Raw genomic sequence first — 27,029 nt, forward strand, 5'->3', positions numbered from 1 at the left:
GGATGTGTAAAACTGCCTCTGAACACCATGAGGTTGGTTTATGACTTCTTTTTCCTTATATACCTCAGAACAGTCACAATATTTCACTGCCCAGCCCAGCAAAGGCTCCAGCTTTTTCAAAGCCATACAGTTTCTAAGGCCCTTCCATACCTCAATGTTCACATTATGGCTATCAAAATTGGTTTCATACTTTAAAATACTTGCCTAATTTAAAGCCCAAATTTTCACCTGCAGAGCACCCTGGTGCAGGGCTTGCTATGAACCACGGTGGTGGGAGAGGCTGGATTTGGTCCGGACCTGTCCAACCCTCCTCAAATCCCACCTGCAGGCTCTGCCACCTGGTTCGAGCTCTGCAGTGCAGGAAGGATGATCCGGATCGGGAAGAAGCTCTTCCCTGTGAGGGTGCTGAGGTGCTGGCACAGGGTGCCCAGAGAAGCTGTGGCTGCCCCATCTCTGGCAGTGTTCAAGGTCCAATGATGGTGCTTCCATATCACATGGAGAACATGATTTCTGGTCTGAGATTGGCAGATTATAGGACCAGGCTCCAGATCCTCTGGAAGAACCCATCACCAGGTGAACAAACCCTACCTGCCTGATGCTTTGAGGATGCCTCCAGGCCCCTGAGCTCCCAGGACACGTCTCACTCATGGAGGAGGTGAACATCTGAATTCTGCTGCAAGGGACCCAGGCTGGTCCAGCTCAGAAGCCAAACCAGCATCAGCACAAAACCCAACTGCCAAATAACTCAGGGACTGGAAAACACTTTCCTGAAAGAGAAGTCACTGGTGTTGATTTTTGTTGTCTGTGTCACTGGTTTTCCCCCTCAGCCACCAGAAAGCCCCTTTGAGAAGCCACCAGGACTGCACCAGCATCTGACTGACTTTGAAGACAGCGCTGCAAGGAGTGGGTGAAAGGGATTTATCAAAAGTACTTGGCATTAGGGGCTCCCGGCCTTTTACAGCCACCGAAGGAACAACAAGTCTTCCTGCCAAGGGCTATTACTAGACAAATGGAGAGAGATCAGAGGCACAAAGGAGGTTGCTAAGGAGTCAAGTGTGGGATCCCTGCAGAGAGGAGGAGGGCTGCAGCTGGGACGGCAAAGGTCAGAACATTGCAGACATCATTTTCCAAAAATTCCCATGAAGCCCCGGCGCGGGAGCCGGGAGCCTGGCCCCGCCGCGCTCGCCTATGAATAATGAGAAAGCCATAAAAGAAAGCTCCTTTTCTTCCCTCCTACCCACGCTAATGTAATAAAACAAATTAGAATAATTATTCTCCATTTCAGAGCCGTAATGCCCAGGATGAGGGCACGCTTGTCACCGAAATGACAACTACATCCGTTTGATTCTCCTCCTTGATATTTACAGAGATCGCCTCAATTCCAGCTTTGATTTCATTACATTTAATGCGATTTTACTACAGGCATCCAGATTCTGTTTGCTTCAAAGTCTTCCTGGTTTTTGCCAGCAAGTTCATCTCCCTTATTAGCTAATCACATCCCCACCCTTTCCAGTAACCTTTCAAATGCCACCCACGTTCTGACACTTTTTAACAGAATCCAAGCAAAAACAAAACTTAGAGACACGAAGTTGAACATGAAATTCTAAAGTGATTCGTTGCAGTTGCTTAAAAGAAGCTTTTTTTTTCTAATAGGAAAACGAATGAATGATTTAAAGAGCTTAAACATCTAATGAGATACAAATAATCTGGAAAGAACTGATCTTTCTCTGTGAAAACACTGTGAAAAACGGACAACGTTTACTAAGAAACAATGATGAGAAGTCAGTGGAAGCATTTATTGCTAATTATTATAAATCTTTCTGCACTATTTCCTTCCCAAGACTGCCTCTTTAAAGGAGCTTTTTTTCCTCCTGTAAAAGGGGAAACATCTTTTGTGTTAAAATGCCAGAGGATCTAAATTATTTTCTAAGTCTCTGCCTGCCAAAAGTGCTCTGGGACTTTTCTGTTCCGCAGCGGCTTCTTCCAAGGATGCACCAGGAGAGCTCAGTGAGGCAGAGCTTGGACTTGCGGGGTTCAGAGGGAGTTATGTTTAGAAAGGGAAACCCAGAAAGTGGGAAAACACAAATAAAGAGAGATCTTGTTTACAGGAAGTAACCCCAGGCGACGGACAGCCAAGGCACACCGCATGCACAGATGCACTTGGGCTTCCCCAAATTCTCCTGGTGCACCTCAGGACCCTCTGCACGATGCACCCTGCATAAGGAGGAGCACAGGGCCAGAATCCTGGGAAAGGCTCTCCAGTACATGGAGGTAAGGTGGGAGAAGAAAAACCCTTCCCTGAGTGGCCCCATCCCTGTCCCATGCCCTGCCACCAGCCTGGGGAGGAGGGAGCAGCCTCACAACAGTCTTAAGGGCATCGCACCAGAACACTGCACAGAGCAGACTGTTATAATATTCTTATATAAACCATATATATATTATAAATATTATTATTACACCATAACATAACACACATATTAAAAGGACCTAATTCTTGGGGCAAATTGAGGCTTGGGCTTAAGCTCCCCAGCCAGGGAGCAGAGCCTGGAGGGCACGGACCCATCTGCACAGAGACCCCGCAGAGTCCTCCTGGCTCCAACACCTGCAGCAGCCAGTGATAGATTGGCAGCTTTAAATCTGAATTTCCTTGCTTTGGGCACTTTTAAATTAAAGTGGTAATGTGCTTTAAATCCTGTTTCCCTGTTTTTTCACTACACTCTTCAATCCTTTCCTCCAGAAACTAATCAAGATGTCTCAGACTCACTTATACTCTGCCTCAGCCACCTTCCCTCGTAACTTATTCCATATGTCTGTGATCCTTTGCAAGACACAGCTCCACCTTAATTCCCTATTTACTTCCAGTTTCCCAACATGCTTCCCAACACCCCCAGAGCTTGAATCCCCCCCCCCCCCCCTCCTCATTGTACCTTTACTAGTGATAATTATTTGTACAGAACATCACATCATCACTCTCACAAACATCACCAACCTGGTCCTTTGACTCCTGTACACATCTCAGCAGTGCTGCTGCTAACAGGACATTGCAAACCCCTCCTGCTGCAATGCAAAATGCTTGTTGGAAACCCTTGAGAAACAGCCACCTCTCCACGAGGAGTCCAAGCAAGCCACGTTGCACACATATGGGCTCACCCGTACGTATGTGTCTATAAAGCATCACTGCTTGCACAGCACCAGTATCTCCACCTGGTTATGGCAATGGGAAAAGGACCTAGGGTAACGAGGTGCAGGAGGGGGTAGCACAGAGAAGCTCTGCAGGTGATTTCTAAGGTGCACAGTACTTGCAGCAGAGGGGCACTGATGGGTCCTGTCCATCACAGGGGATCCGTCACCCAAAGCATAGGGAACAACAGGAAAGTGCCTGTCAGTTCTCAGTTTCCTTCAGGACATGCTAAAGACATCTTTCCTCCCTTGTTGGACAGGTTTGAAAAACCCTTGCTGCAGTGACACCAGCTCCATTCCCTGAGAGACATCATGCAAGAAACCTGGACCAAAGCAGACACATCCAAGCAGCAACCCTCTACTGTTCCATACTGGTTAGCAGCTGTGCTGGCCAGGGATGGCTGCTCCTGGACCATAGTTCTGCCCCCATGGAACAGGGATGCAGCAGGCCTGTGAGACCAAGAGAGTGGAAATCTTGAGGCGTTTAACCCTCTTGATGACCGATATTCCCACTGACATCTCCCTTACTCAAAGCCTGTATTGGGCTCAGATCTGCTTTATCAGCACAGCAACCACCAGCCCTCAGCTGCAATACAGAGAACTGCCAGACTCCAGGTTTGTCTCACAAAGAGAAAGGTGGTGAAGGAAGAGGGATGGGAGAAGGCTTTAAATGGAGATGATGAAAAGCCACATTGATTAAAGGACACCATCACTGCCGGGCACTTCCAGAAGGAATGCTAACACCGATACCATCCTGTCCGTGTGCCAGCTACAAGCAGTAAACACTTGCATCTGCTCTGGTGCAAGAAACCTCAGTCTCAGCTCTTGCTTCTCGTTGGCCTCAAATCCAACCTGACCTAAAGGCATTTCATGTGCCTCATGTTTTACAGGAGGAACACCAGCTGTAACCAGATAATGACATTTCCATGCTGCCTTTAGCACCAGCCCTCCAAGTGCCAGCTGCAGTTGTGGCCACGCAGCGCTGCAGTAAACCAGCAGCAGCTCATGCTTCCAGGCAGGATTCTCTTGCATGACTTTCCCCACTAACTTCATCTGTGGCAGCAATCCAGGCTGTGCACAGCTCATACACACTCACTAAAACCTTCAGGAATACCTCAAGTATCTCCAAACCTGAAATAACATGGAGCAGGAGACAGCCCATGTCCAAATGCCATCACACACCCCCATAAAAGCCACTCCTGTCTCCTCCACTCAAAGCTGACCACAATTTAATGCCTTCCCCAGTTAAGCCAAAGATGTAATGACCCAAGGACACATTCTGGCATGGGACCGAACAGGATTTTGGCAGCACCAGGCTCTACACATCTGCCCAAGCAGGAAGGGGTCCCAGCACCTTGCTGGTCACAGCATCCTCTGCTGGACAGAGCTCCCACATCCTCACTCCTGCTCTGCCTGTGCTCATCCTAGTTTCACCCTGGCTCAGTTTGGGACCTGTTTCCCCATCCCAGACCCCAAGTCATATTTTCTGTCCCAAACACTTGGGTAGTTCTTACAGGGGACTCACTGCTTGCTCTGCTCTCTGGTAAGTCCTTGCCCTGTCCCACCACTACCACTGTACTTCACCAGCTCCAGGAGGAAGAGGCAATCCTATGCCAAGAGTTAGACCTGAACTCATTACACACCCTGTTTATATCTGCTTTACTGATGGCAAGATGTGCTGATAGGAGGGAGCAGCCCCACATTTAACTGCCTCTTGTCAAAAATCCCCTCTGGTGTGAGGCTGGAGGAGCTGTGAGCAACAAGCAAAGGCAACCCTTGGGAATAACTGATGGGGGAATCATAAAAATCTATAGTCAAAAGCACCCTCTTTGCAAGTCAAGATTCAGCTTGATGCACACCAAGATGCAACCCAAGCTCCTCCGCAGCAAGTGGGATGGGGCTGCTGGAGCTCCTGCAAGGCAGGAAAACCACAGGATAGAGAAATCAGGAGACACCCCAGCACCCAGCACTGCAACCCCTTACCCATGAGACTGGCTGGAGGGGGCTCAGGGATAAACCTTGCCTAGGGCTCTCCCAAAATCCAGTTAAATCACATTCTCCCACTCCCATCCCTTTACACGTGCTTTTTCAGTTACTAAGTTTTATCAGAGTTACTATAGTTACACCCACAGGTGTTGATGAAAATCAAATTCTCACGTTTCTGAGCAACTACACATGCAATGTCTCTTAGACACTGAGCTAATGAAGGAACAGAAGCTGTATTTATGGTTCACGTGTGCAAACACTAATGACTTTCAGGATCCAAAGAGCTACTATGAAGTTTCAGCAACACGGTGGTAACAATTCATCAGCTCAACCCCATCAAATGCACACAGTCCCACGACAGCTCTACGGGGAACGGAACGGTTGGGAAGCAAACTCTGTCTGCTGAAAACTATATACAGATATATATACATATCTATTTGAGAGAGGGCTGAGGCTTTGAGAGTGCCCCATTGTGCCTTCGATGTCTCCCCAGGCAGCCGCAGATGACAAAACACCTAATAATCCATCCTAATAACCCAAAACACCACCAGGCAGTGATGCCAAGCAAAGCACCTCACTGACAGCGTGAGCTGCTCCTCTTGGCAAGTTTAATGCCCTTGGTTAACGCCTGGCAACCAAGAACCTCTACTTACCCGCTTGTGGAAACACAAACCAACACTTTGCATCTTCCAAGCTTCGAGAAATCAGAGTGACAAAGAGTCACAAGGAATATGACAAAGACATCAAGGACTTTTGAGGCAAATCCGCCCCGTGAATGTCTGTTTGCATCACTTATTTCCTAACAAGCTGCTCCTCACACAAAGGGACCGCTATTCTGTTGCCTCTGTATGTTCCCAAGAAGCATTCGTCTTTACATCCTGCACTAATGGGTTATTAGGCACATCAAACATATAGATTGAATCATGTAATTATGCCTTTTAAAAAGGTAGCAATATTTGAGATCAGCCCAGCACTTGCTGCCAATCAAACCCCAGAAGCAGAACCTGCTCCTCACCTCCTGCAAGAATACAGATGGGGTTCTTTTACTTCTCATACACTGCATGGCCTCCCCTAGGCCAGCCCCGCCAGCTCCAAGGGAGCTCAAGTCCAACTTTCACCCCAGGACTGATGGAGCTCAGATGCTTCAGCAACAAACCTGGTTAAGACTAAGACAGAAGCAGAAGGAAGCAGGACCATGCTGCGGATGCTGTGCATCATCAGGAGCAACAGTCACCTCCTAACAGGAGAGAGATTAACAGGGAGACACAAAAGAAAAGGCAGCAAAGCAGGGGAGCAGGCACAGCGCATCCCTGAGCTTCATGTGCTGCTCAAGGCATCTTCCACCAGCTCTATGGACTTCTGTGGTTTATGTGGTAGAAAGTCCAAAGACGTATCAGTGCTCCAGTGCTCCTTCACTTTCTTTCTACAGAAGATAAATTCACAGTCAATCCCACCCTTGGGAAAAACAGCCTCACAAACACATTTGTGCACATGCTGCAGCTCCTGCCCCCATGAGGGAAGAGCTCAAAGATGGCCTGGGAGCAGGTGAACCTCTGCTCCAGGAGGATACTTCAGTTCCACACATTAAACTCGCTTCCCGGTGCCTGCAGGCATCATTAGCCCGGCTGAGAAGGAAACATGCATGTGTTTGGGCCCCAAAACATTAAAGATACCATCAATCACTGATTTCCACTTGCTTGTATAGATCCCCTCTTAATGACCTTTCCATGTTTGCCTCTCCCATGCCTGTTACTTATATATCAGTGACCTGAACAGACAAGGGATGTGGGGTGGCAGCTCTTCTGCAGAGGCTCTCCCTGAGACAACGGAGAGTTATTGCTCTCCAGATAAACCAAGCAGCAGCACAGATAACAGTAACAAAGACATTTGGTGAGCACGGTTTTCCTTCATATCCAACATGCCCCATAATTCAAAATCTATATTACAAATGAGCAGGAGCAAAGCAAACCTCACTCAGGCTCCTCTTTTAAAAGGAAAACAGGATGCAAACTTGGTGACCACATAACTTGTGTTTCCCAGCACTGGGTGTCATGGATTGTCAATCTCTTTCTATAGTCACAATCCTTACCTTAAAGTTGTGGGATATTCTGAAATGGCCTAAATGTGGATCGAGATGAGAGGGTAACACCCCTGTCACACCTTTATTTTAACAAAGATGTGTCAGTTCCTTATGGATTCTTTTACAAGCTGCTTGGGAATTTCCACCGGCACCAGGACAGTAATGCAGCAATTGTTCTCTTTGAAAACACAGAGCAGAGAATGACAATGCAGTAAAGCACACACAGAGCAAAAATAACTCAGGGTAAAGCTCCTTGTTCCTGGAATTACCCACTGGATTCCCAAGCATCTTATCAGGAGCCAATGACAAGAGCAGCACCAACATATCAACACTGATATTCTTACTCCTATGTTTGTCCACCCTAAACTAAACACTAATAGTAAGCTGTAAGACGGGGTGAACCAGAGCATGAAGCACTTCCTGCTACACTCTTCTTCCTTGTAACCAGAAAAATCCCTAAACCAGAGGACTCTGTTGCGTTGGACCAGGTTTGCTGCTGGGATGAGACAGCTCTTTTGCTGTCACTTCAAAAATGCAGACAACGGGAAGTCCCACTTACTGCTCCAAGCATGATCCTGAAGATCAGCCACCGAAAGCCCCAGATGACGATGCTGGAAGGAGGAGTGTGTTGGGGCAGGCGGGAGAGGGTCCAGAGCGGGCAGAGGAATATCCCCAGGAAACCTGTTTCCAGGAGCTGCGATTCCCATCCTGTGGTGCCAACATGGGAGAAATGAAAAAGAAAATGGTTATTGTTGAGTCCTGTGAGTTATCCTTTCACAACCTGTGAACATCCACACAGAAAAACCCATCCGCACTGTAACTGATGCTTCTTCAGCTCCACTTGGAGGAATGCAGGTACCAACTCTGCCCTAACAGACACACAACACTCTGGGGATTGATGCTTTAAGCTACAGTGTGTGCCTATGTTTGGCTTGTTGGCTTGTGTAGGTCTTCTCCAAGCACACGCAGCAGCACTTTGATCTTTACATGGTTACTTGATGCAGCACGAATCATAGAGTGGTTTGGGTTGGAAGGGACCTCAATGCTTGTCCAGCTCCAACCCCTGGTGGTTTAATCACCTAATAGCCTGAAAGCATAGGATAGAGATCAAAATCCCACCACTAAAACGCTGTTATTTTAGGCGCTGGGCCTTAACCGAGCAGCAACCTCTGGCTCTTACGTAGCAGCCTTACATAAAGGCCTGGAAGCACCATGGGGAAAGGCTTATCCCTACCTGGTGTCACGGGAAACAGGACGTGGAAGATGCAGTTAACACGCACCAGGCAAGTGGCACCATCTCCAGCCCCACCAATAATGCAGCCTGTCCCCTTCCATAACAGGTACATGGCCCTGGGGACAGACACCACCTCCTTCAGGCATGAATCCTTCTGCTGAGCAAGGATTTCCAAGACAATAAAGCACAGCATCATGCACCTTCCTCTTCCCTGCCCAGGCAGGGCCCTCGCAGCTTCCCTACCTTCAGTTTTCCTGCAATTCACGAGTTCTCCTAGAGGGATTATCACAGACTGGCTCAGATAGAAGGGACCTTAAAGCTCCTCCAGCTCCAACCCTGCCACGGGCAGGGACCCCTTCCACTAGAGCAGCTTGCTCCAAGCCCCTGTGTCCAACCTGGCCTTGAGCACTGCCAGGGATGGGGCAGCCACAGCTTCTCTGGGCACCCTGTGCCAGCGCCTCAGCACCCTCACAGGGAAGAGCTTCTGCCTAAGAGCTCATCTCAGTCTCCCATCATGCAACCTCCCTTTTTTTTTTTTACCTTGATACACATAAGGCTCCTTAAATCAAAATGAAATGGTTTTTCTTAAAAAAAAAAAAATCATACATTAGCTATTAAAAAATCCCCATTCTTCCCCCTATACATCCTGTGCTTTCTGGAACAGACACCCCAACTGCCAAACCAGCGCTTCTGAGACAAGTGAAGTATATTGTAATAAAACCAGCTGCACCAGGAAAGCAATGGCTAATACAAAATGTGAAAGGTTAATTGTTACTAAACCCAGCTACACACAGCAGTTAGGGGTCTAACTGGCACCAAACTGGTAGTATATCTCCTTCATTTCTGCCCACACAAGAATCCCACTGTTATCAGCGCTTTCATATGTAAATCACTGTGTTCCCTGCAGACATATAGGATGCATGTGGCTGAGCGGGAAGGCACAAGCCTCTAGGAAAAAAGTCATTCCCTGTGAGGGTGCTGAGGCGCTGGCACAGGGTGCCCAGAGGAGCTGTGGCTGCCCCATCCCTCGCAGTGCTCAAGGCCAGGTTGGACACAGGGGCTTGGAGCAAGCTGCTCTAGCGGAAGGTGTCCCTGCCTGTGGCAGGGGTTGGAGCTGGATGAGCTCTAGGGTCCCTTCCAACCTAACCCATTCCATTCTATGCTATTCTAATCTGTGCTATTCTATTTTATGCAATCCCACCCTATTCTATTCTATTTATGCTATGCTGTTCCCTGTATACATGCATTTCCCTTTGGGAACAGCATCCCTTTTCACCAACAAGGACCCAGTGGCACCACTTTTTAACCCCGATATTAAATCCAACTCCTCAGGAGGTGTTTGCATGTGTGGAGGGAAAGGGCATTGAAGGAAGCTGTGATCCTGAGTGACACATTTCTCATGCATTAAGTGGGTTATACGCGCGTGCATCAGCCCACAGGGACGCGTGTGCAAGCGCACGTGTGTCCGGAGGGAAGTCGAAGCCTTCCCGGTATGCGCTGGCCTCCTGGGATCACGAGTTGAGCTGCACCTGCGCTGCTTGCTCCGATGGACAAGCCTGAATCCTGGCACCGCCACAGCACCCGGCTGTGGTTCCAATGGCATGGACCGTGCCAGCAAGGGGACAGCTCAGCGCCGCAGCGGGAGGCAGGAGCGGAGCAAACAGTGCTGCCAGCTGCTGGGAATAACCTCTGCAATTCCCTGCTGCCGACAATGGCACCAAACAGGGTTTAACTGCAAGTGCAGTCAAGGACAAACGACGGTCACAGCACCCATTCAGAGGTCTCTGGCTGAACCTCCTTGGCTTGTGGTTAAATCCTGCCTAGCTCCAGCTGCTCTGCGCAGCAATGGGCAAATTCGCTAGCACAAAGCGCGGTGCTGGACCTTGCTTTGTTACCGACCTTCATAGATCACAGCAAGTTCCTGCTAAAAACCAGGCTTGAAGTACAGATCTGCAGGGAGAGGCTCTGATTTATTAACAACCCTCTTCCTGACGGACTGAGCCTGCACAGCTGGTAACATGGTCATGCAGATCAGCTTTCCATACTAGCATGCATCACCCAGTCACACACCCTGCCCTCGGCAGCGGAAGCTCCTCTCCTGTCTCCATCCATCTTCCTTCCACCCCAAGCAGCTCCTTGCCCCATACCCTTCCCCTCTCATGCCCAAGCCATTGTACTTCCCTTTCCCATTCAGCATGGAAGCATCCCGACACTTCCAGGTTTCATCATGCCCAAAGTCCTGCTCAATGCTACTCCACAAGCAACTCAAGCACTTATGATGGTTGGATTACCTGAGGTGCTAAAATGTGTCATGGTTTCAGCTAAAAATTACAGCTAAATCATGAAGACTTTCAAGGACATGAACATGTTCAACACCACAAGCGTATCCATAACAAAAGGAGGGAGCTCTGCTCCACCTCACATTAGCTTTATTGAAAGTTGATATTAGAAAGCAAGATTACGAGATCCATCAACACAAACCTTGCCTTTCGAACTGCTGACTTACCAACAGTTGTTCTTGTCTACCCTTTGAAAGCCTCAGACTAATTCCCTTGCAATCTTAGACAGGTTTGAGGCCATAACCACCCATCTGCTGAACGCTGCTGAAGTCTGAGCATCACAGCCTTTTTAACGTCGCTTCCCAAACACACTGTGACACCTATAAGGTGTCAACCAAGCCATCACACCTTGGGAGGGAAGACCTTAGGAAGAACTGGTACTTGGCTGACCCATGGAGCTAAGTTGTAACAGTAGTCTTCTCCTTATCCTTATCCTCTTCTTCTTGCTATCAAGTAGGCAGTGCTAATGAGATGTATTTGGTAATGTGGCAGTGCCAGGCAAAGGAGCCCAACACAACCACATCCTCCATCTCCACCAAACCACGCACAAACCCTCCTTCAAGCTGCAGAAATTCCCATTCTTGACCTTTCTGGACAGCTCTATATCAACAAAAACATGGACATGGAGGAAATAATAACCTGGGGGGATGTAGAGGGGGAATCAAACGATCCCTGACTTCAGGGATGTGAGAGGGGAAAGGCAAGTGACAAGCACTGGCCGCTTTAGGAGCAAAGGCCTTTTCCCTGTAGCAATCCATACAGCAATCCCTGTAGTTTATCCATACAGTGACACTTTAGGAGTAAACCTCATTTTATCAATGACAGAGACACTCAGAGACATCGGGGCTACCCGAGGTGGCAATTCCCATCCTCCAAACCCCAACCAACGCATCCCTGTGGCCAGGCTGAGCCTCGGGGCTCACCTCCAGCCCGGTCCCTCCGGCCCCGGCGCACACTGATACTGCTGGGAACGAAAGGGTCACGTTGTTGACCCACCTGCTCCTGTTTTCTTCAGTTGGATCTAGTCAAATTTCAGCAGCTGCAGCGCGGCACAAAGCGCCCCATTGTTATCCCCGCGCAGGCGGGGGGAGCCACGGCCTCTTTTGGGGTAGAAAAGAAGAAAACTGAAATCAAATCAACTGCCAACGGAGCCCCACGCGCGCTTCCAGCGCCTGTTACGTGCGCCGAGCTTCACGGGGTAAAATCCATAGTTTGGTGTTTTCCAGAGGTCTCTGCTGGGGCAGGGAAAGAGAAGAGTGGGGAGGATGTGCTGGGGGGTAGGAAAGGCAGGGAAGGGGAAGAAGCAAAACACAATCAAAATGAGCTTTCCCATATTCCTTATGGGAAAAAAGCCTGAGTTTGGGATGAACTGTCTCCAAAGCAGCCCCATTACAGCTCCCTACAGTATTATTTCTAATGGAATAGAGATTATACACCATAATATCCTTCAGGTTTCCAGTCTTCACCTTTCTTATTTACCAATCAAATAGCTGATGAAAACCCAGCTGAGTTATCACAGCTTGTCCATGGCTCCAGAGGAAAGCCTTTCCCACCCAGCCCCAGCGCCATCATCCTTCCTGCATCCGAGACCCATTTTCTGTCTACAGGGACACTCAGGAAGAAAGCAATGAGGCAGAGAAGTGCTCAAAACCATCAGAACCGAACACTGAGCAGTCAGCTCCAAGGATACTGAAGTTTCTTATTTTCATAGAATCTCAGAACCAGCCAGGTTGGAAAAGACCTTCCAGATCATCACTTCCAATTTATCTATTTTTCCGAGAAAAATCATGTGGTGAAAACCCAACCCCAAATCCAGCCTTGGCAGAAACAGCTCAGGGGAAGCAGGGGATAAGGGGAACCGGCAGTGCCTCTCTGTCCATCGACACGTTAACTTTACGGGGCGCACGTTTGCATGGCCCAGACAAATGTTTCCCCAACGTCCCCGTGTTTTACAGCCCCGTCTGCAGCAGCGCACGGGGCCGGGAGCGGACACTGCAGCTGTCTGCCTATGAATATTGGGTGTCAGACACCCCGGCAGCCAGAGCAAGGCAGATATCCAATCCGCACCGACCTACCCTGGGATGAGATTAACTGCTCCCGAGCCTCTCCTCCCCTCCCTACCTCCCTGAAATCTGCCATGAGCTCATTCCAGTGCCAGCATTTAACCACCTGTTGAAAACAGCAGGGTCACGCTCGTGGCTATGGGGTTTTCTGCCCAAGGACTGCACTCTCCAAATACTCTTTGCAACTACCATGTGTGGGTCAACCGATGCAAACGGACCAATATCCGGCAGTGAGTAAACACTGAGTAAGTGGGTGTTGACCTGCTGGTGCATTCCCACAGGCGCTGGGATGCTCTTTGCTTCCACACCCACTGCTCATCCCCATCTCCTTCCCCACGGGGGTCTCCTCCTTCACGCTGCCACTCATCTCCCACTTGCAGAAATGAATGCAGATTGAATTAGATCTGCTCAGAACTGTGCTGATAGATCAATACTTCTTTTCATAAGGACATCCTGCCTTAAAGGAGAGCAGTCAGGTCAAACCCAGCCCTCTTCTCCAACACTAAAAGAAAAACCTTAAACCCTCCCCCGAAAAAAAAACCCATCCATGAAAAATATTTTTTTCCTTACTTTAATATTTGTTAATCTCTAAATCATTAGAACTTTCAACATCCATAGTAACAACTTCCTCAAAGGAAAGCAAAGCTCCAAGCTATCCCAAAACGAGCCGCATCGTTTTGAGGTGTCCTGCTAATGCATCCTCTCTCAAGTTAAACACTGTGCCTGCCAGCTAACCAGAAATACCTTTATCCCCAGTGTGAAATACTGGCCATGCTAAACCCCATGGCAAAATCATCACCAGTTTCAGCTGGGTGTGGATTACACACAGAGGTTTCACACGTCTCAGCTATCCCCTGTGGAAATGTGATGGGTTTTCCCTGCGCTGAAGACAGGAGCCAGGGAGCGGGTGCACCAGCCAGCAGGGAGAGCATCATGGGGCTGATGGTATCACATCACATAATGGTTTGGGTTGGAAGGGACCTTAAAGCTCATCCAGCTCTAACCCCTGCCATGGGAAGGGACACCTTCCACTAGAGCAGCTTGCTCCAAGCCCCATCCAATCTAACTTTGAACATTCCTCCACTCCTACCCCAGGCCACGCTGCTGCCCCAAGCACCGACAATCCCAAGACCCAAACTACCTTCCCACAGTCAAACTCTGCCATGTCCATTTTCCCCAAACACCACCAATATTACGTCTTTCAAACTCCTCTTTCACCAAAGAGAGAACAGGCTGCTAATACCTCCCATTTCTGCACCAGCAGAAGAGTTCTTGGTGGTGTTGGAAGGTTTGGAGCAATGTTATCGATAACTTTTGTTCTTCAAGTATAAACCACACAGAATATAAAAATATAATAATTTAGCATAAAAACTTTTAAAAGCTTCCAAGTGCTCTCCAGGGTAGTCATTAGAAACTACTTAGGTACCAGGAGGGTGATAACAGTGAGTTAATGCAGCGTTAAATTAGCCCTCCTTCCATGCAGAACTTGAAGTGACAGAGGAATCAATTGGGAGGGGTTTTATTTTCTTCTTTAACTCCTGGAGTTAATGGATTTCCTGTTTTTAGCTCTGTGGGCGGCTGTCATTCTGAGGGATCCAGAGATACTGGATTTAATTACTCGGGTTTAAAGTAAGGAAAATAATTCCACTTGTGTTCATATGAATTTATGGGCACTGGTCTCAAGCATGGCCAGCACGGCAAGAACACGCAAGCATGGCTGCTCATTGGTGCTGTCCCTCAACATCTTCACATGGCCAACAGCCTCAAGACCTGTGCCACAGATCTTGGTGAGCATCAGGAGTGGGTCACAGCCTAAAGACGGCTTCCTGGGGCTTCCTCCATCCTCCTGCAAGCACATTTTGAGGTGGTTTGGGGCCCTAAGGCGACCCAACAGCAGGTTCAGCAGTTCCTCTGGACTCACCTCCATCAGTGGGGGATTCATTCCATCTCTCTTTAACAGATTAGCAGCAGTAAGGTCAATGATGCCCATCAGGAAATTCAGGTAAAGATCAGCAGGGTTTAGGCTGGCCACAAAGATAGGGGAGCATCCTGTAACAGCCCACAAACCAGGGGTCACACTGAGAACTTCATAAATGAAATGGGAAGTGATGAAAGGGACTGACTGAAATGAGATGTGGAACAGAAACATGAACAGAATGAAAGGAGAGGCCAAAGACGAGCGACACCACCACGACCAGGTGACACATCCATTTAGTACTGTTGGTACATGTTGTGTCAGGGCACAGCAGCATGCTCCCAAACAGCTCTCAGCAGAAGAAAGCAGCTTTAGAGGCTTGACACAAGAGAGCCTGAAGGCAGAGAACGATCCCTGGCTGCCAGGAGCATCAGAGGGAAGCTTTCCCTGCAAAACCAATCACCTGCCTGCTGCAGAGCTCTCCGTTCTCATGGCTCTGTACTGCTGGAAGCAAGCCTTGATGGATCACTGGTTTGGATCCAGTGCCAGGGTTCCTCCATTCCCCCGTGCCGAGGTTCAGGTATACACTGCACATACCAGCAGAGCCCAGCTACTGCCAGGTTTCCTCACGCCTTGGGAAACAAAAGGGAAAATATGTTATCATCACTGAGGAACTCGGGTTCCTGGGACAAAGAATTCTAACCTGGAAGGGATTTTGTTTCCAATTACCCTCTCTGCACCGGCCACTTTGAAGTCCATGACGCAGCTAAAGCCAGTTACAGTCTTCTGATGAGTTTTCTCTCTGGAAACCCACGCTGCTCAGATGAAAACAATTCACAATGGCACAACCAAGTGCACAGAGTAAGGAGGGTCTGGCTTAAAACAAGCAAAAGCAGAACATTCCCAAAGGAAAACAAAGGCAAAGACTGGATCCTTACCTACCAAACCACAACAGTCAGGGTCTGGTTAGCAGTCAGTAGTTGTTATACACATTCCTGCTATGTGACTGGAAAAGCCCAAAATTCACCTCACATAAAGCTACTCCAGGGATACTCTGCTTGGCTTTGGTGGCTACAGGACATGAACTGCACCAAGAAAGAGGCAGGGAGAAAACCAATGGAAACAAGCACAAATGTTCACCCAGGAAACTCAAGGTTGTTCTGGGATCGGGCAGTGGGAATTCTGACACCTCTCTGGGGATAAAACTCCTGGGAATCTCATCCTGCACCTTGGCTTTGCTGCACACGGACTCTGTCAGAGGTGGAACAGGAGCTTCCAAGCATCTGGAAGAAGCAGCAGCTTATTCCCACTCTGAACCTCAGGAGCACGCTGCAACCAAGGGTTCTTTGCCTGAGAGAAAGACACCAAGGGCTTTAGAAGATAGAGCTGAGTCTGAAATACCAAAGAATCCCTTTGGTGCCATCCCTTCCAGGTTACATTCCCTCTTCCTGTGCTTTTCCTCCTTACCCTCCACCAAGAAAGCCCTACACTGAAGCAGAAAGCCAGCAAATTCCCACCTTCCCAAGCAACCTGCTGAACACATTTTATCTGCTCTTTATGGACAGGACCCCTGCAGCACCGTGCCATGTGCCTGCAGAGCTAAATCGCTAAAAACAGGTGTCTGTTGGGTGTTAAATCTCTCTTCAGGCTGCTTTGGCAGCTTAAGAAACCATTAGCAGCTGTTAACATGGGTAGCATGGCAACGTTGAGCCTAACAGCTCAACCAGCCCCCTTTCTTCACCATTTCTAAACTCTCCTTCCCCACTCGTCCACTTGAAGCAAGAACAAATTAAACCCAATACCATGAAGGCACCTGGCAAGCTCTTTTGCCAGCAGACAGAAAGCAAGCCTTGAAATAAAAAGCATATTAGAGAAGTTTCTCCCTGCTGTACCACGTGAGGTTCCCAGTGCCCTGGGGAGATCACGTTTTAGCCTCATGCAAGCGTTTTAGCATCAGCGTTTGCAGATGCTGATAAACGCTCACCAAGGGATGACTCCTTCGTCAGGCTTCCCCATCAGTTGGGAGTGGGCCTCCCATGTAAAATCTCTGCCTTCCCAAACTTTTCCTGAACGTAGTGCCTTTAAAGTACAGTTTGTATCTACACTGAACAGGGAAAAAAGGCTGCAGAGTTGATTAACCTCAAGGCAGACATCCTCATCCAATGCCCCAAAGGATCACAGGAGCGATAACAACCATGTAATATCAAAGGTAAGATGTAAGAAGACCACGAGCAGGTTATGGCCAGGTTGAATGTGAAAGGCCAGCCTAGTGCAGGAGAGGAAATACTACAGGTCCTACAAAGGAATCCTAGAGAAGGAGAGCGCAACTTTGCACACTGGTTTCCAATGGGCTGTTCTTACCAATGACAACAGCCATGGTCATGGTCCCACCACCCATCATCAGATGCCCATTTCCTTCAGCAGCGGCAAACACCAGAAACTATTTTAACCCACACATGGAGCTTTCAGTCACATTCCTGAACCATCTTTTACACTCAAAACCTTACTATAACCCACAACCAACCAACCAAAAAAAGCAGGATACTATTTACACAAGACAGCATGAGAAAAACCACTGCAGTACCTATAATAGGAATTTTCTGATTCCAAAAGGGGATTTGCTCTGTCTGGAGTGAAAGCTGATTCTGGGGATTACAGTTAAATAAGAAAATGGACATTGCTGTGTCCTTTAGGACATCCCCTCCATCCCAGCCGAATTAAACAGGACTACATCACTAAACTGACTCTAACGAAGCTCTGGTGATGTAAATCTGCTGTAACTCAGGAATGGTTTCATGCAGGCATTTTTCAACCTGATGAGCTCAGAAGTGACCAAAATGACTAATGGGACCTCAACACCCACAGCTTTAACCTCCCGGAACAAAGGAAGAAAGAGGGAGCAGGGGGAAAGAAGACCAAACGCGGAACTCAGGAAATCAAAAAGCTGCTTTCAAAACCCATCTGATTTTTAAAGGATCCGATGGATACGTAGGAGGAAGCAACAGGTTTTTGGCAATTACAGGATGAATGCCAAGAAGTCAACCGCGTTAGGAAGTTGTTCTCTCCCTGCACAGTACAAAGAGATGAGCAAACACACAAACAGGCAGAACTGCTGATGGTCAGAGACCTGAGCTATGCACCACGTCTTCCAAGTCCTGACACCTCCCTGTTGATACAAAGAGATGAACTAGATCAGCAACCATTTAATCCAGGGCTTGAGCAACTAAACCATCATATAACGGGCTGAAAACTGTAAACAGTAACAGAAATCAGAACTACTTCAACATAATTATTTTCAGCTACAGCAAATGGATCTGTGGGCAGCTGTTAAGATGAGTCTGCAGGAAACATTAAACCTCCCCGGCGAATCTGCTGCCACGTACCAAGCACAATTTACCAAAGCCACCCACTGTCAAAGCTGGTGTTCTTCCCATCATTACTCATCTTGAGAACGAGCCAAAGTGTCCTTTGGACACCTTTAAACCAATCTGTTAATGGGTTTCAAAGGCAGGGAGGGAAGGAGGATGCAGCAAGCACAGGAGCCGCGCTCAGCCACCTCCAACCAAACCCTGCATCTCCATCTTCATCGGAGGAGAGCTAAGTAAAACGCTGCAGGCCTGATGTCAAGGTTTCAGATGATGACCTCTTCACCTCATCCCCCAGAAACAGTCACAATTACTACACAGCACGGCAAAGCCACAAAGCTTTATCTATTTCTTCTTGTCGTAAACCAGCCTCAAACATTGCCCTGATTTTGCCTCTTCCCTTCCCGCTACCACAGAAATTCCCCACCGTGATCAAACTGCTCACTGGTCTTGACCAAGATACACCGAGAAGAGGAAGAAACAAGAGTCTTAAGAACTCAGGTCACTTCTTTAAGCTCTTTTCTCAGCCTGTCCTAACATTTTACCCCCTTTATGAAACACGGATGCACAGCGGTGCCCTAGAGCAGCTTCCACCACGTCAAAGCTTACAACCTGCGAAACACCGGGGGTAAATACCCAACTATAATATGCACCTGAAAGAGAAATTTAGACTGGAGGTGATAAAAAAGGGTAAACATAAATCAGGTTTATGTTGAGAAACAGCCACATACGACCTTCATTAAGTATTGCTCCTATTAAGATGCCATTCACTCTGTTTCCCCACCACATGTATAGATACCATTAAACCTAAAAATCTCAGGCACTGGCAAGAGCTGGAGACAGAGACCCGCATTAATGTGAACCAGCACTGGAAGAATCACTGTGGATTCCATTTTTAGGACTAAGCAAGTTTCAGAGTGGTAAGAAAACAGAAAGCTAAAGCGACACAAAGCCGGGATATTTATTTTGACAGCTGCAGTTTGGTTGTTTTAACTGGTTATGATGGGTTTAAAGGAAACTCCGAAATACACATGAGAGACATGGACCTGCTTGAGTGAGCGCAGGGGAGGCCATGAGGATGCTCCATGGGCTGGAGCAGCTCTGCCCTGGAGCCAGGCTGAGAGAGCTGGGCTGGGTCAGCCTGGAGAAGAGAAGGCTCCTGAAGGGGAGACCTTAGAGCAGCTCCAGTGCCTGAAGGGGCTGCAGGAAACCTGGAGAGGGGAAATAGAGATGAAAATAGGAACACGCTTCCCTGCAGCGGAAACTGCACCTACCAACACATCCTGGTTAGCATCAATGCATTCCAATTACTTAACTCCCATTCGCCACAAGGGCAGGATAAATTACAATTTCTAGGTCCTTTATTTCCTGTGCCTGGAAGCGGGTCATACCATACCCTGATACACCTTGAAAAGCTTGCCAAAAGCCCAGCGAGGGCAATGGGAGTCTCCCGCCCAAGGGACACACGGATGGGGATCATGTGTGGCAGGATGGGCTCCACCACAAAGATGCACAAAGGACAAGGATGAAGGAGGAGGAGGAGTAAAACATGCACGGCTGTGCCTTATGGCAAGGAGGGCAGCAACGCATCCAGGACCTAAAACCAGCAAGTTTGGTGCCTAAAATGGTCCTGGGCGAACGCTTCCTCTTCTCCTTTCATGTGCACTGTGCACACATGGCCACAGAAACAGCAGCTCTGCAACCTGCCCTCAGCTATCCCTTTTGATGCAGATTCCGAGCCCAAATTCACCTGGGACAGGAGGAAACGTTCCCAAGAGCCCTGAGCTGTCACGTTCAACTGACAAGAGAATAATTTGATGGGAGAAGTATCAAGGGAGCGATCAAGAGAATCTTGGGAAGGGAATTAATACAGATCTGTGTTCCCTAAATTACAACATCCACTTCAAACTCGTGCTCGCTGAAATCTGTATTTACCCAAGGCAAAGGAACTACGTAATTGCCCTCTGCAGGAATGACTACACAAGACTAAACACGTGCTGCATGCTCTGTGGGAAGTCTCTGGTCCTCCACAGTCTGCTTCAGGCCGTGCCATCGCCTCGGTTTACCCACTCCCCTGTGCCCTTTGGGCTTTGCACTGTACTTCAGGTACCACCACATTAGGCACCAAAGGGATGCAGGAAGGAAGGAACCGGTGGTGGCACCAGCAAGTTTAGAACCATGGGGCTCTTCCTTTCTTGTTTTCTGCCCCATCCATCAAACCAATTTCCCTTGATAGGAATTAATGACACTAATTATTTCTGTCACCCCCTCCACATGCAGGGTCTGGACAACTGTTGGAACTGGGTGGCTTTAAGGTCCCTTCCATCCCAAACCATTCCATGATTCTATGCTCTATAGGGCCAGAAAGAACCATGAAGGAACCCTGAAGCTCCAGACAGAGCAGCATTATGAAGCAACAGCTAATATTTTAAGCCTCACAGTTCTATTTTTATTCATGTCCACATCCCATAGTCAGCAACAAAACACAGCAATAAAAAGACAGCCCTAAATCCAGCCCCGGCTCTCCTCTAGCCAGAGATCATTAAAAAAACCCCAAAACACAGTAACAGCAAACCCAACCAAACAAGCAGCTCCACCACCACGCTCACGGGATGCAATCTTTCATTCTACATTGTCCAACAGCTCAGCTGGCACAGCTTCTGGGTCCAGGAATGCATTTTTGAAGCCATCAGCCCTTTCCCTACTTCCTAGAGCTCCTGGCACACATTTATCACTGCTTGCTTCTGCTGCAAAACTGAAACCAATGGCAAAGGGGTTCTTGGGGATGTTCAGGGCAGGAATTTTTATAGAACCATAAAATTATAGAATGAACCAGGTTGGAAAAGACCTTTGAGCTCACCCACTCCAACCATTCCCAGCACTGCCAAGGCCACCACTAACCCATGGCACTGAGGCCTCGTCTCCACGCTGTGTGAACACTTGCAGGGACGGTGACTGCAGCCCTGCCCTGGGCAGCCTGTTCCAATGCCTGAGCACCCTCTGGGGCAGGAATTGTTCCTCAGCTCCATCTAAACCTGCCCTGGTGCAGCTTGAGGCCGTTTCCTCTTGTCCCATCCCTTGTTCCTTGGGAGCAGAGCCCAGCCCCTCCTGGCTCCATCCTCCTCTCAGGCACTTGTAGGGAGCGATCAGGGCCCCCCTGAGCCTTCTCTTCTCCAGACTACAAATAAAGCAGCTTTTGCTCTATTTGTGACCACAGACATTCAGTACAGGTTCCTAAAGATGCAGCAGCCTTCATGCTGCTTTGCTGTGAAGTAGAGCCCAGCTGACCATGGCCCGGCCACCACTCATGGGCTGGCTGGGTTTGCACATCCCATCCCTTGGGTGAAAACCCAAAGGGTTGGCACAGCCACTTTATCAGCAACAACGTCCTGGTGCTCGTGCAACCTCTGGTCACAGACCTGATGCAGGTCATGGCTTCCTGTTGGGCATTCCAGCAAACATCTACCAACAGCACCCCAAAACGATGCCCTTGTACAGCGCAGCTGCGAACCCCATGGAGCCTTCCTGGTAAGGAAAGGAGGGGAGAAGAAAAGCAGCATGTTTTCCCATAAGTGTTACCATTCCCTGAGCTGTGCTGAGGAGCTGCCAATTGGAAGGACTCGGTGGTTTGATGATAACACAACATAGAGCAAGATTTTCCTCTGCCCCTACGAGCAGCCACAGCTCTGCTGCCGGCAACCTGGGTGGTGGCTTTCCCATGCGGGTGACATCAAATTCACTTGTGAGGATATTCTGTACCGTATCATTAGGAATTCTTGCTTCTCATTTGAAGAAGCAGCTTTTGACGTCTTGATATAAACCACTGAAATCAACCACATGAAGAAAACTCACCCGGGAGAGTGACAACCGGCCTTAAGCAGCTATTCACATACGTCCCAAGACCACAAGGCTCATACGCCCGCTCGGCTCTCCCTGCTGTAAGAAATCCAAATGACTTCAGTGCCTAAAACGAGCCCTATGAATTAATCACTGGCTTTCCTGTCCTCACTCTCCGGTGTTATTAATTCAGGCTGAAAACGCACGTGCCCCAGAACAAAGAGAGATCCAGCAAGGCAGCACGTCGTTCCTTAAGCGTTCGGCAACGTGAGGCCAACCTGGAAATGCAGAATAGCAGGGACCACTTGGGGAGTTTCCATACAAATGGTTATCCATACCCCAAAAACACCCTGCCCCTGCTTTAATGCAAGGGAATGGAAACACCTCTAAAACAGCCCCTCAAAGAATGCATTCTTTTTCATCAATAGAAAGCCCTGCCCAGCCTTTGATGCGAGCTTTCAATCATGAATGGGAAACCTGTCAGTAAAGCTGGGGGCTGAAATTCCCAAACTGGAAACACGTGTGAAGGTAGCCTGAACACCAGCCCCGCTTACCCTGGTGATTTATCATCCACCTGAGGCCGGGCTATGCTCGCACCAATAAAGCCCCGGGTGGACGAGAGCAAAAGTGTCTTAAAATCATGTGAAACATGGAACGGGAACCAGAAGCAATCCTAAAATACCTGTGCTATTTGTTCAAATAATTACTCTATAAACCAGGCACATTTTAAATGGTACCATGTGCAGTGAACTTCTACACACAAAACCACTCCTCTACACAAAAGCTACTCTTCTCCCTTTGATGCTACAATAAATGCATTGCTCGGTGTAGAAAACCATTTAAAAGGGATCAACAGCGTTTTTGCGTGACACAACGTCCTGCTCTAAATGATTACGTGGCAGGAGAAGTAGAGATACCAAAGATAAAGCAGGTTTTAAAGTCTCTATAAATGTGGAAATAAAGAGAACGGAGCACAGCAAACCTGACCTAAAGGAGTGAAGAAGTGCTTCGTTCCAAAAGAAGAGCCCAGATCCTCTTCCAACCGATGCATCTGCAGAGAGGGGAGCTCTTAGCAATCACCTGGCATCTCTGGTGATGCCTGGTGGTCTGTGGAGTTATTGCCATCCCCAGAGGGGGACCCCAAAGTGATGCGTGACAAACGCCATGCTCAAGGTGCCAGCAGCAGGAGTTACATTTGGCAATCACACGAACCTCGAGTTCACAGCAGTTTTCTGCTGGTACAAATACAGCCTATTTTGCCTTCCATGTGGGCACAGGTCGTGGCTTTCTGAAGCAGGGACACAACTGCAAACCCAGCTACTTTCTTTCATATACAACCCAAGCAGGAAAAGAAGCTGCTGGCAACCCAGAAGTGAAATAAATCCCTTGGGAAAGATATTAATGTACAGGATAATTTTCCAAAGAGAAAGTGCTGACCCTTAAAGAGTGGCATTTGTCAGGAGGTTTTGCATTCAGCTCAACAAAGGAGAAGTCCAAAATGCTGCTTGTAACCATAAGTTAAGAGTTTAAAGGTATCCCATGAAAAGGTACAGTGATTCCTTCTGGACATAAATCCGAAAGGTAAGGCTGCACAACCTCAGTGCTTCATAGCTAATAATAACAAACAGATGGGAAAATATTACCATAAATTATTCCAACTGTCCAAGCTGCGTGCCAGAAAGCCTTGGCCAAATTCCCCCGCTTAACTATCGATATTCCATTTTCACTGCGCAGATCCCGGAGCTCCCCGTATCCCTGTGGTTGGGGATCCATGCACTGAGCTGCTTGCTTTTAAAATACATCATGAAAATCACTGCAGGGCTGACACAGCACTGCAACACGGGAGCAAGGAGGTCATCCAGCGAGCTGTGCTGTATCACAACGCAGAAGGAGCTGCAGCCCTGATCACAAGGCCCAGCAGCCCACCAGAAAGCCCTGAGGATGTGGATTTAGTTTTGCTTTCTATCTGGGGGTAGGTTTAAAAGCCAAAATGACACTTTGGTTTGAACCTCACCCACTCTGCAGCAAGAACACAGGCAAGAAGACAGCTCTTAGCCCTGAAAGCCTTCCAACTCCCTTCCCAAGGGCTCTACAACCAACACAGCTGTAAATCCTGGAGCCTTTTAGGACAAAGATCTCTGTGCTGTGCCCACAGATCCACATGAGTGGGGAAATCAGTGCGGAGCGATGCTGCCCTGTGCCAGAGCCTGGAGCAATCACGACCCCGGGGCCGTTCCCCATTGCTCAGCTCCAGCATCGTACCTGGGCATTTCCCAGGCACCAGGTAACCTCCTCCGGATGAAGGCACATGCATTTCCATGTGAACACCAATTCCTCTAGCTGGGTTTTCTGGAGCTCAGCTTTAAAGTTGAATCTAAAGCACTGAATCTCAACTTTAAAGTGCGTCCTTCTCCTCTCCCTGCCTGTTAGTTCAGGCACGTCTGTTTGAAAAGCTGAATAAGCCAGAAGAGGTCATATTAAGAAGACTGCCAAGTAAATGAGAATGTAATATATCGATCAGTTAAATACAGAGGACAAACAGTGGCATTCTCAAGTTTAACAAAGGGCAGAAGCTCTGCATTATCCCCTTGGACACCTCCCCGGCATCCCCCTTCCCCACCCCCCTAGGGCTCTGTCTCCATTGGAGCAGAGCAGCCCGCTGATGCTGGCTCAGCGCTGTGCTTTCCTCCTGGTGAGACATCCCAGACCAGCTGGGCAGATCCAATGCACGGATGCTATTCCACACCCGGAATCTCACGTTTACCAAACTGCATTAAAAGGCAGAAATGAAGCCCCTTTTGCCCCGTGGCAGTGGGTGACAGTGAATCCCATCGCTACAGCCACCCAGTGCTCCCGTCGCCGACAGCATCTCTCCTGCAGCTGCGAGGCTGAGCAGAGACATCACACAGGGAAACAGAGCTGGGCCACACGCTCCAGCTCCCTGCTCGGAAACAACACCATTACCTCAGCATTCCCAAACAAGGCACAAGAGCCGTTTCCCCATTGCTTTCTATCCCTCATCCTTCACCTTTCCCATTCCTTCCTGATGTCTCCTCCCTACCCTGCACCCAGATTGCTCACTGCTTACTTATTGCATGGCTTATTACCCACCTTGCTGGGTTGTTTTTTTTTTTGGGGGGGGGGAATCATCTTTGCTCTCCTTTCACCCTTTCCACACAAAAGTACCACCCTATCTCGGGGAACTACGGGGTGACTTTTCCCCTTGGAACCAATGCTCAGCTCCCAGGCAGATCTGCACTGTGAGCAAGTGCTGTCACCCCGTGCTAGCCCCAACACCTCCTCTGCAGAGGGAAAAAGCCCTTATCTGCACAGCAGCAGGACCTATTCCTGCCTTCGCTGCTTCCCACCCATCCCTGGAAGCCATCCCAGCGTGGGCTTGGGCAGGCAGGTCGGAGCCCAGGCCAGCCCCGAGGCAGCTCCAGGGAGGTTGAGCAACCCGTGTTGAGAGGCTGAGGCTGCACAGCTAAAACCACAGCCAGCCGCTCGGGATTCCTTGTCCTTCCTACGCACAGCAGCAAAGGGCTCCATCCCGCAGCTCTTCCAGCCAAGCTCGAGGTTAGTGGCTGCATCGGATGCGACCCAACGTGGCTCAGGCAAGCATGAGACAAAACAGATCACCCCGCATCTCCTCCCTCATAACTGCTCATCGTGAATGGTAACTCACGACAGAAGTAACCTCATAAACGTCCACACCTCAGCTACCTGCTCCGCTAAAACCCGGAGCTCTTCAGTCTGCTTCTAATGGTGCTTTAATCACCTAATAGCCTGAAAGCATAGGATAGAGATCAAAATCCCACCACTAAAACGCTGTTATTTTAGGCGCTGGGCCTTAACCGAGCAGCAACCTCTGGCTCTTATGTAGCAGCCTTACATAAAGGCCTGGAAGCACCATGGGGAAAGGCTTATCCCTACCTGGTGTCACGGGAAACAGGACGTGGAAGATGCAGTTAACACGCACCAGGCAAGTGGCACCATCTCCAGCCCCACCAATAATGCAGCCTGTCCCCTTCCATAACAGGTACATGGCCCTGGGGACAGACACCACCTCCTTCAGGCATGAATCCTTCTGCTGAGCAAGGATTTCCAAGACAATAAAGCACAGCATCATGCACCTTCCTCTTCCCTGCCCAGGCACACAGCTTCCCTACCTTCAGTTTTCCTGCAATTCACGAGTTCTCCTAGAGGGATTATCACAGACTGGCTTAGATAGAAGGGACCTTAAAGCTCCTCCAGCTCCAACCCCTGCCACGGGCAGGGACCCCTTCCACTAGAGCAGCTTGCTCCAAGCCCCTGTGCCCAACCTGCCCTTGAACACTGCCAGGGATGGGGCAGCCACAGCTTCTCTGGGCACCCTGTGCCAGCGCCTCAGCACCCTCCCAGGGAAGAGCTTCTGCCTAAGAGCTCATCTCAGTCTCCCCTCTGGCAGGTTAAAGCCATTCCCCTTGGCCTGGCCCTACAGGCCCTTGTCCCAAGCCCCTCTCCAGGTTTCCTGAAGCCCCTTTAGGCACTGGAGCTGCTCTAAGGTCTCCCCTTCAGGAGCCTTCTCTTTGGGCATCGCCCCCAAAAGAATATGAAATCACAAGAGAGTTGCAATAAAAGCACCGACTGTTCTGAATCGCAGCATGGGAGCCAAGGTACAGCAGAGATTTCAGCACTGGAAATTGGAGGGTGGAATTTACTTTGAAATCCTGACACTTATCTCTTTTGACTAACATAAAATATGTACCTTGGCTCATGCTCACTTCCTATAAATGACTGGGAAGAGGATGGCTTAACACTGCGGTTTCACCCGGCTTCCAAACGGAAAAGAAAGCCATGAGAAAATTATTTCTCTAGACTAAAAATAAATAAATGAATCCCATTTTTTAAGTGTTCAAGGGAATATGGTGGATGCAGCGAGGAGGCGGGGGGAAGCATTTGGCTAGGTGGCATTCCCCTAAAATCAAACACGATAACATGAATCTGCAATACTTAAGGGCCGAGACAGTATGTAGGAAAACAAGGGCATC

The 27,029-nt window shown here is 48.8% G+C and overlaps 1 protein-coding gene across 3 annotated transcripts in view; it reads right to left on the reverse strand.

Annotated features, from left to right (window-relative positions):
• LMF1 (lipase maturation factor 1) overlaps nucleotides 1-27,029 on the reverse strand; it is a 175,375-nt gene that overhangs the window by 124,247 nt on the left and 24,099 nt on the right. For 2 of the 3 annotated variants that reach the window (XM_057398154.1, XM_057398152.1), the window contains exon 2: nucleotides 7,806-7,954. The exons of the other annotated variant lie outside the window; for it this stretch is intronic. In XM_057398154.1, the coding sequence (XP_057254137.1) occupies nucleotides 7,806-7,954 (149 nt within the window). The remainder of the gene's footprint in view (nucleotides 1-7,805; nucleotides 7,955-27,029) is intronic. 3 annotated transcript variants of the gene reach the window in all.

Source organism: Pezoporus wallicus, unplaced genomic scaffold (genome assembly GCF_028554395.1).
Source record: "Pezoporus wallicus isolate ANWC-B61680 ecotype Strahan unplaced genomic scaffold, APGP_CSIRO_Pwel_v1 contig_6274, whole genome shotgun sequence".
NCBI classification, from domain to species: Eukaryota; Metazoa; Chordata; class Aves; order Psittaciformes; family Psittacidae; genus Pezoporus; species Pezoporus wallicus.